Genomic DNA, 9,260 nt, shown 5'->3' on the forward strand with positions numbered 1-9,260 from the left:
AAATAGTGCTGTCAAACGATTAATCGCGATTAATCGCATCCAAAATAAGTTTTTGTTTACATAATATATGTTTGTGTACTGTGTATATTTATTATAAATACACACATGCATGTATATATTTAAGAAAAATATGTTACGTTTATATATTTAATATATGATATAAATTATATGAATATAATTATATACATGTAAATATTTTCAAAATATATATTGTATGTGTGTGTATTTATATATACATAATAAATATACACAGAACACACATATTACGTAAACAAAACCTGTTATTTTGGATGCGATTAATCGCGATTAATCGTTTGACAGCACGATTTAAAAAAATAAAGTTTAAATACATGTGTAGGCATTTGTATGTACTAACTGTAAACACTACATAATACCAAATAATGCTAATATCGTGGACACAATTTTTCCATCATAACTGCCAGGCTCTGAGACTTGATATAAGTGACTTCAGAGAGTATAAACTAAACTGATCAATTTATTGCAGACTTTCTTGTAATCTCGCATCTGAAAACAAAGACATTAGTTCTTGTTTCTCATATCGTTCTTTTATTATATCCCAGTGACACTTGATTTTAGCCAGATGAAGTAGTGAGATCTATAATTTGCTATAAATCTCATTCTCCAGTAGGGTATAAAAACAACATGCGCCATTGTATTGGTGCCATGACCCCTTTTCAAAACGACTTCAGATGCATAAACCACCCCAAAGCTTACCAGTCCTGTTGATACTCCAATCGCAAAAACCAAAATCCACTTTATCGCTTCATACTTTCTGGCTTTCTGTAAAAGAAATGAGATAATACACTTGGCAAACAGGGACTTGCGATCATATGAATATAATAAATGAGAGCATCACATCACACGTTTTACCTTATTATCCAACCCCTCCAAAACCTCCAAGAATGGCTCATTTATGCATCGGTCATAATCCAAACTCTGAAATGCCAAATATGAATAAAGACAGGCAGCATTCATATATATTTTTTTCCAACATATCTGACAAACGATCATGTTTCAAGTCTTCCGTCCATTACTCACTAACCTCATAGTCTTTTCTCGGCAATATTTCATCCTCATCTTCTCTGGTTTCACCCAGTATTGTCTAACAAGCAAAAGGCAGCAATAATATCAGGATCTCAGTCCTCAAAATGAACAGATGGCCTGTGACGACTCGAAACAATGGGGTGACTGTTTCTGAGCACATTTCTGACATTTCACTTTATCATACCTAGATTAATGCCAGATTCAAAAGATTTGTCAACAATATTAGCATTACTTTACAATGATAAAGAACACATTAACGATATTAAATCAGGTTAATCATCATTATATCAAGAAATACAGGGTGTGTCTCATAACCTGACGAGACGATGACAATGATTTGGTGATATAATGCCCAAATTACATGACATATTGTCCAAAACTGCTGCACTGGCCAAAACATGACCAACAATATCGTCTAGACAATGAACAGACTAGATTCAGAAACCGTTAGACTGACAGGTTTGATCGCTAGACTCGCTGTTAACGTACACTTGATTCACATCAGGCTGTTTAACGTTACAGTGACTTTGGGTGGAGAACAACAGATGAACAAGCATAGCTTACAGCGTCAGAATGAACTCACGTTTCATTCAACAAGGCGTTTTGCGTTAGGAAACAGATAACACACATAAAATATTGTATACCAACTCCTCTGGTGTTCTTGTGTCGCCTTCATTGCAGCAGCACTGACAACACAAACCGCCTCCACAGCACGCCATCATCTCCAGCAACACACCGCTAGAGCGCAGCTGATCACATGACCATCGCTCAGGCCAGCGGGAGTATTCAAGCGCGCACCAGATGCGCAGCTTTAACGCAGACACCAGGGACTCAAGCGCGCACCAGATGCGCAGCTTTAACGCAAAATCTGTATGCACCCGTATTTACCGTATTTATGCAATCCACTTATCTATAATATATAGACAGTGCTGGGTAGATTACTTATAAATTGTAGTCTGTTATTGATTACAAATTACATTACGAAAATTGTAATCAGTAATGTAATTTAGGTTACTAATTTTAGGTAATGTATTCTGACTACTTCGGGATTACTTTGAGATAGGGCTGCACGATTAATCGAATGCGATTAACATGCGCACTTTGTCAGTAATGCCGGTTCTGTAATCAGCAGTACATCATCATCACGTGCTTTCAGATGGAGCAGCATTTATTACACAGAGCTGTAGTTCACTGACAAGCTACGCAAAAAAAATCGCAGACGATTTAATTGCGCGATTCTGAAATCGAAGAAATCGTTCACGATAATGACAGCTGTTTGCATAGCTTCTCAGTGAACTACGGCTCTGTGAAGTAAATGCTGCTCCATCTGAAAGCATGTGAAAATACCATCGATTTATCATGCAGCCCTACTTTGAGATGACTTAAATTTTTACATTTGAAATATTTTATTTGTTTAACTGCATGCTAATGTGACGATTAACCAATCTCAGAGAGCTGTAAACATCTAAATGTGTCATTAATTAATTGAAATATTAACTTTCAATCTCAGGGGGACTTGAAGTAAATATTTTAGGTCAAAGGGATTTGACTGCCAAGTTTGGGAATCTCTGCATCACATGAACAAAAATGAATAAACATGAAAACAGCAATGACATAGACAAAGTCTTCAGAGTTTTAGATATGTTTGTCAGTTTAGTAACTTGCGTAATTATTCATCATTGTATAATTGACTGAGAGGTGCGTTGTCCCCAAATTCAAGCATGGATTGCACATTAATTCGCATTACATTTACACGGCCATTCTATATTGTGAATATTCAAAGCTGAATGATATGACACAAAGTAGACCTTTTTTTAGAAGGGACAATTTTAAGAGAGAGAGAGAGAGAGAGAGAGAGAGAGAGAGAAGAAGAAGAATTAGGGAGAATCAATAAATTATGAATAATTTACTGCAATTGTGTGAATAATTTGTAATCATGTAATCAATAAAAAAGTAACTGTAGTCTGATTACGAGTATTTTAAAATGTAATTTAATGTAATTAGGAGTAGCCTACTTAATTTTTGGAATCCAGATTACATGTAATCAGTTACTACCCAGCTCTGTATAGACTACTGATCTATAACATATAAACCACTGACTACTGATCTATAACATATAAACCACTGACTACTGATCTATAAAAATATAGATCATAATATATAATATATAGATCAGTGATGGAAGAAGCCCTTTTCCGACCGCCACATACGAAAAGCCAATGCTTTAGTAAATTATCATTATGACAAAAAAGTCAACATAATGAGATAAAGGGTCGAAATTATTTCAAATTATAATTATGACACGAAAGGTCAAAAACATGAGACACTAAGTCATAATTAGTTGGCATGCCATCTCATCTCATTACTTTTATCTCATGATTACGACTTAGTATCTCTTAATTTCGACTTTTTATGTCAGAATTTCGACTTTTTATTTCATAATCATGTGTTCACAATGGGCCATCGAGCTGTGGGCCATGCATTTGTGGGGGTTGGGAGTGTGGATGCATTGGGGGCGCTAAGAGTTTCCAGGATGGGCCAAGCTCATGTGTATTACAAATATATAATGTGAAATTAAACGAAAGACTTCAAATGACAGAGAAGAGTTTGGATAAATCTATTAACTTTTCTTTTTTTCTGTGTGGACGTGCGCGTATCTGCGCGTGTAGTTTATTTAATTGTTAATGAGTACATGTGGTGTGTTTACATCATAAGCGATGACAGACCCTGCATCCAATGGGAAGGTCGTATGGTAGAGAGTGGGCGTGCCCCGCACGAAGGGGGCGTGGTCTGACAATCACACGCCAGCCTCTTTGTCGTCCATGCTGTCCGCGCACGCTGTGTAGCTGGGACTGCACTTTCCTCTCATAACTCCTGGAGGATTGGGAAAAGGTTGAAGGTAATGGAGTTAAAGGCGTTTTTTAAATACTATTACTGGGTCTGCATGAGTGTTTCGGTTTCGTTTGGGCTAATTAAAGGGACCGGTGCTGTCACGCGGAGCCGCATGTCCCGGTCGAGCTATGGACAACATCAAAAGATGCACAAATCAATCCGAAAGCGAGTTATCATGTCATATAAATCCCTGATTGCTGCTTGCATTGATTGTCTGTTTAAAAATAGTGTCTTTCAAAAGCAACATCCTTTTGAATGAATGAACTTGTCTTCCTTATATGTAAAGTATGCGCGTTATGGACTCATAAGTCTTCATGCAAAAATAGGATGGTCATGAATGATAAATAAGAATAATACATTTTATTCATAGAGCGCTTTATAAGTTACTCTATTATGCTTTTTTAACATTTGCATGTATTACTAACTATTTACTTTTATGAGACGTGCGAGATCGGGATGAATTAATAAACTAATACTAAAATACTAAATATTTTGGTATAACACGTGCATATACCATAAGAGTGTCATTATCAAATTCGAAAAAGGCTTGATCGTAATATTGACTTTAATGCAGTAACGCTAGAGTGATTGTGACAGTGGTTAAGAGACAATTAGTACTGATTATTTCAGCTGTCAGTAATAAATGTTCAAGTAGTAAACTTTAAATAAAAAATTTAAGTGGAACATTATAATGATAATGTGTTAAATTCTGTTTACTAAAAATATATTAATCATCTAATATCTTCAATCACATATGTTACTGAAATAAGATTTTTACACGATTTATAGATTCAAATGTCATGTGAACAGTATGAGAACATACTGTACTCTGGATACTATATCCCACATTGCAGTGGGACTGACTTTGCATTTCCACACAGACAAATTGTTTGGAAGTCATTACGTCTGCAATTTTTTAACACATCGCTCTGTTGACCTATTATAGGGTCAGACTGCCAAATGTTAAGACATTTTTACATGAAATTGAACTGAAAATGCAAAATAACAGTTTTTATATGCAGGATTATAGCTGGATTCTGCACACTTATGAGATAAATTATGAATAATACTGTTGAAGAATTTTTTTATAAAATCTTGAATACCATTTTACTTACTACATTTTAAAAATAGCTAAATATAGGCATACTGTGCAATATTGAATAAGTGGTAAACTACATAGGCAGGGTCATTAATGTCTATAGAGTTTGGAGACATTAAAAAAGTAAACCTAGCTTGATGGGATCATGTTGTGTAAAGTTTTGTGGGGTGATTTGCATTTCCCCTGGGCTCAGGAAACATGGTGAACCAGAGAGCTGATGTAGGTTGGCAGTCCTCTAAGAGCGACTCCAGCGGGGTCAGTAACAGCGGAGAGAGCTCCAAAGAGAGCTCCAGGTGCTCGACCCCGGTACTGGACGCTGACCGCACCGACCGGCTGCGGGACAAGATGAAGCGACGGATTGAGTCTGGGGACCACTGGTTCTCCCTGGAGTTCTTCCCACCTCGCACAGCGTCTGGAGCCGTCAATCTTATCTCTAGGTAGGAAAGCAAAAATAAACTTACATGACATATATTATATATGGGTTGAACAAGATTGTGAACACCCAGGGTTTAATATGAAGACTTAAAATGCAAAAAAGTCTGTCAAAAGTCTGAGATTTTTTCTTTCAAATTAGCTTTTTTATCAGGCTCCTATGGGGAAAAAAAAAAAAAACTAGTGAGAAAATAGGGAGCCTGATAAAAATGCTCATTTCAAAGAAAAAAGTTTTTTGCATCTAAAGCCTTCATATAATTTGCATAGGTTACAGTATTAAAAAAAAAAAAAACAGTTGTGTTCCTGGAGGGTCACAGCCCTGGCAAGTTTAGCTTCAACCTTAATTAAATGCACCAGATCCAGCTAATCAAGTCCTTGGTTACAGGTATGGTTTTGGAGCAGGTTGGAACTAAACTCTGCTGGACTGTGGCCCTTCAGGAGCCGAGTTCGACATCCCTGTTCTGGGTTGTTTATCATGGGTGAAAACCAAAAGTGAAAGATAGGGTCTGTTGAGCACTAGGAATGATTGTGTCCATGCAAAACAGAAGTACTGCAGAAAAAGTGACAGCAAACCTCAGTTTACAGCAAACATTAACCCCGATGACACTCATTTCCTCAAAAACCAACCACAGATAATTTCACAAAGCTGACATCCATGAAAGTGCTGTTTTGCTAACACTTTAATTACAGACATCAATGCTGAAATGCAAAAAAGATGGTGTCACGATCATAAAACATGGAGAGTCGGAGCACCAAAATGAAGACCAACATCTGCCCTGGCCAGATAAATCACTGACTTGAATATTATCAAACCACTGTGGCTAGTTTTGGGAAGAAGCCGATCCACCAACATCTCTAAAGAACCTGGCAGATGTTCTGATAGAAAACATTCAACTGGAGACTAGGGTTGGGCCGATGGACGATGGCTGACAGACATCATGATGTTAAGCTGACATCATGATCCCCCCACCCCCCTTATCTCGCAATCCGCCGCATCCCAGTTCCGTGTTCGGAAAGGAAATGAAGTGTACTAAGCGATCACAAGGACTCTATACTATGGCGCGGCAGTACCTACCACACATTTTACAAGATTAGATGTTTGTCATTGGTGCTGAGGATCTGCAAATCATTCGCCATCGTCCTATCAGACATTTCTCCTTACTCTGTGTATGTGGTAAGTGAACTTTCATGTACTGTAATGCAACAGGCTACCGCTAGCAAGCGGCTAACCTTTTAGTGGCTCCATATAACGCGTTATTTGTTTCACGCTTTTGGCACCCCCTGCCCGATGTCAACGTCCATCACGATGTTTCTCTGTAGACATCGTCCGATGCCAATTTGGTAGACATCGCCCAACCCTACTGGAGACTATTTAAAGGCAGGGTGGGTGATTTGGTTTAAATGCATTTTTTGTTAAGCTGGTTGAAAGTCTCTTCATATCCCGATAGCAATCACTAAGTTAAGTGGTCGAAATGTATTTATATGTGTATATATATATCGTCTGCGGAAGGGGTAGGACCATAAAATGTTGGTCCAATCACATCCAAGGATTACGATGGGCTGTCCTACCTGCAAACTTCTGACCCTGTTGATCCGTCATCAGCAAGTTTTATTACTTTATTGCAGACCGAGTGAGAATGGAAGGCGTTATTATTGTAATATTATGTGCTTTTTACTGTAATGTTTTCTCACTGAGCTAATTTGACAGCATTGCATTCAGTCCTCCACCAGCGCCGTCTCTCATCTGGTTAGCCTCTGCTCTGCCGGTGCGCGGTCATGTGTTCTGCAGGAGGCGTGGCTTTGGAGAGTGATTTGCAGAGAGGGTGGGATCTTATGCATTCAAAGCCAGCTTGCTATTGCTTGTCTCTCTGAAATCCCCTACTCTACCTTTAAAAGTTGTATAAATCTATTCTAAGGAGGCTGGAAGCTGAATTAAAGGAAAATGGTGGTAAAATACCTTATAAAAAAGTAACACTGCCTATTTCCCAGTTGTTCACATTATTTTGCCCAACCCCTATATATTTATTTTGCCTTGGTAAAAGATAAATTCTCATTACCGTTGTGCAAAAAATAATGGTGTTTGTTTTTTGAATGAATGGTCTTTTTGTTCTTTGTGTGTTAGATTTGACCGGATGGGTTCTGGAGGTCCGCTCTTCATCGACGTCACTTGGCATCCGGCTGGAGATCCGGGCTCAGATAAAGAAACGTCCTCCATGATGATAGCAAGCACAGCGGTCAATTACTGCGGCCTGGAGAGCGTCCTGCATTTGACATGCTGCAATCAGACGAAAGAGAAAATAACAGCCCATTTAAATAAAGCCAAGCGACTCGGCCTAAAGAATATCATGGCCCTGAGAGGAGGTATGAACGGTGACTGATCTGAAATCTGTTACTTTGGTCCAAACCACACATTTTCCAAAAACAAATAAGCTCTATTTCAAACCCTTCTAAGCCGGCATCCTAATAGTCATGGATCCTCATAACACTTGTGAATGGCAGCAACAGTTGCTACATGTAAAATATTTGGTAAAGTAGTCAATTTGTAAGTAGATTGTACTTTAAACTATGTTTGAACTAATACTAAAAAATTTTTATAATCAGCATTTCTCAAGTCCATCTGCCATCATGGATCTACAGCTTTTGGAACAGTCCTGCGTCATGATCGCATCTGATTTGATCCAAATTGTCCTTTTTTTCTGCAGATCCTATTGGGGAAGATTGGGTGGAGGAAGATGGTGGCTTCAACTATGCTACAGATCTGGTCAAGCACATTCGCTGTGAATTCGATGACTACTTTGATATCTGTGTTGCAGGTGAGCATTAGAAAGACAAGCAGTTAATGGTGTTTGCTAAGCTAAATATCACTGTTGCCATTACCTGGTGGATGATAAAGTTGACAAAAAAACACATAGCCGTTACAAATGTAATGATAGGTTACCCGACGGGCCACCCAGAGGCAGAGAGCTATGACAATGACCTCAGGCACCTGAAGGAGAAGGTGGATGCTGGTGCACACTTCATCGTCACCCAGCTCTTTTTCAGGGCAGAGACCTTCCTCAGATTCGTCAAAAACTGCCGGGCCATTGGCATCACTTGCCCCATTCTCCCGGGAATCTTCCCCATCCAGGTACATCACCAGAATCTGACCAATCACAGCACCTCAGTGATGTGGAAGTCATCCAGTTATCTCGTCAACCAAACACTGCTGCATAAATTGCCATACGATGTCATGTCATTGCAAAAGACCAATTAAGGGCCACTCTTAATGCACCACAAATAATAGATTGTCTTGGCATTTATGCAATGGTGTGATGAATGTATTTATTGCACTACATTTTAGTACAATTAAAAGTAGTACAATTTTAGTGTTATTAGATAGTACTACTGGTTATCTAATACAAACTACTGGTTATCTATAAGCCAGCACCATAGTTTTTAACCCAAATGTTGTGTTTCGGTCATTTTGACCTGGAGAGAATTTTCTTTTACCTGAAAATGATTCATTTTTGACCATGAACAAAAATTAGGTAATGGATTTTCAATACAGCACAAGGGTTAAAGTACTTCACCTAGCTCTTTTTTTTACTCCTAAAGGGATACTGTAGTTCATGCATATATTAAAATTCTGTCATTTTATTTATTTGTATGTTGAGGTGCGTTCACGCCATGTTGAAATTACTGAATGGAAGAAGCGTTCACATCCTTGAACAACTCATAATTACTACTTGTATTTATGAGACCCTAATGGCTCGTTTCCACTGAGCGGTACGGT

The 9,260-nt window shown here is 38.2% G+C and overlaps 2 protein-coding genes across 2 annotated transcripts in view; one reads left to right on the forward strand and one right to left on the reverse strand.

Annotated features, from left to right (window-relative positions):
* The window catches only part of LOC107710774 (chloride transport protein 6-like), a 25,514-nt gene extending 23,680 nt beyond the window's left edge, over positions 1–1,834 (reverse strand). The window contains exons 1-4 of the mRNA XM_016515622.1: positions 1,710–1,834; positions 1,064–1,123; positions 892–957; positions 736–801 (exon numbers count right to left, since the gene is read on the reverse strand). Coding sequence (XP_016371108.1) covers positions 736–801; positions 892–957; positions 1,064–1,123; positions 1,710–1,787 — 270 coding nt within the window. The 5' untranslated portion in view covers positions 1,788–1,834. The remainder of the gene's footprint in view (positions 1–735; positions 802–891; positions 958–1,063; positions 1,124–1,709) is intronic.
* Positions 1,835–3,888: 2,054 nt separating this feature from the next.
* mthfr (methylenetetrahydrofolate reductase (NAD(P)H)) overlaps positions 3,889–9,260 on the forward strand; it is a 14,982-nt gene continuing 9,610 nt past the window's right edge. The window contains exons 1-5 of the mRNA XM_016515643.1: positions 3,889–3,964; positions 5,250–5,493; positions 7,611–7,849; positions 8,191–8,301; positions 8,422–8,615. Of these exons, the coding sequence (XP_016371129.1) occupies positions 5,255–5,493; positions 7,611–7,849; positions 8,191–8,301; positions 8,422–8,615 (783 nt within the window). The 5' untranslated portion in view covers positions 3,889–3,964; positions 5,250–5,254. The remainder of the gene's footprint in view (positions 3,965–5,249; positions 5,494–7,610; positions 7,850–8,190; positions 8,302–8,421; positions 8,616–9,260) is intronic.

Source organism: Sinocyclocheilus rhinocerous, unplaced genomic scaffold (assembly GCF_001515625.1).
Source record: "Sinocyclocheilus rhinocerous isolate Xijiao unplaced genomic scaffold, SAMN03320098_v1.1 scaffold1048, whole genome shotgun sequence".
In the NCBI taxonomy this organism is placed as follows: domain Eukaryota; kingdom Metazoa; phylum Chordata; class Actinopteri; order Cypriniformes; family Cyprinidae; genus Sinocyclocheilus; species Sinocyclocheilus rhinocerous.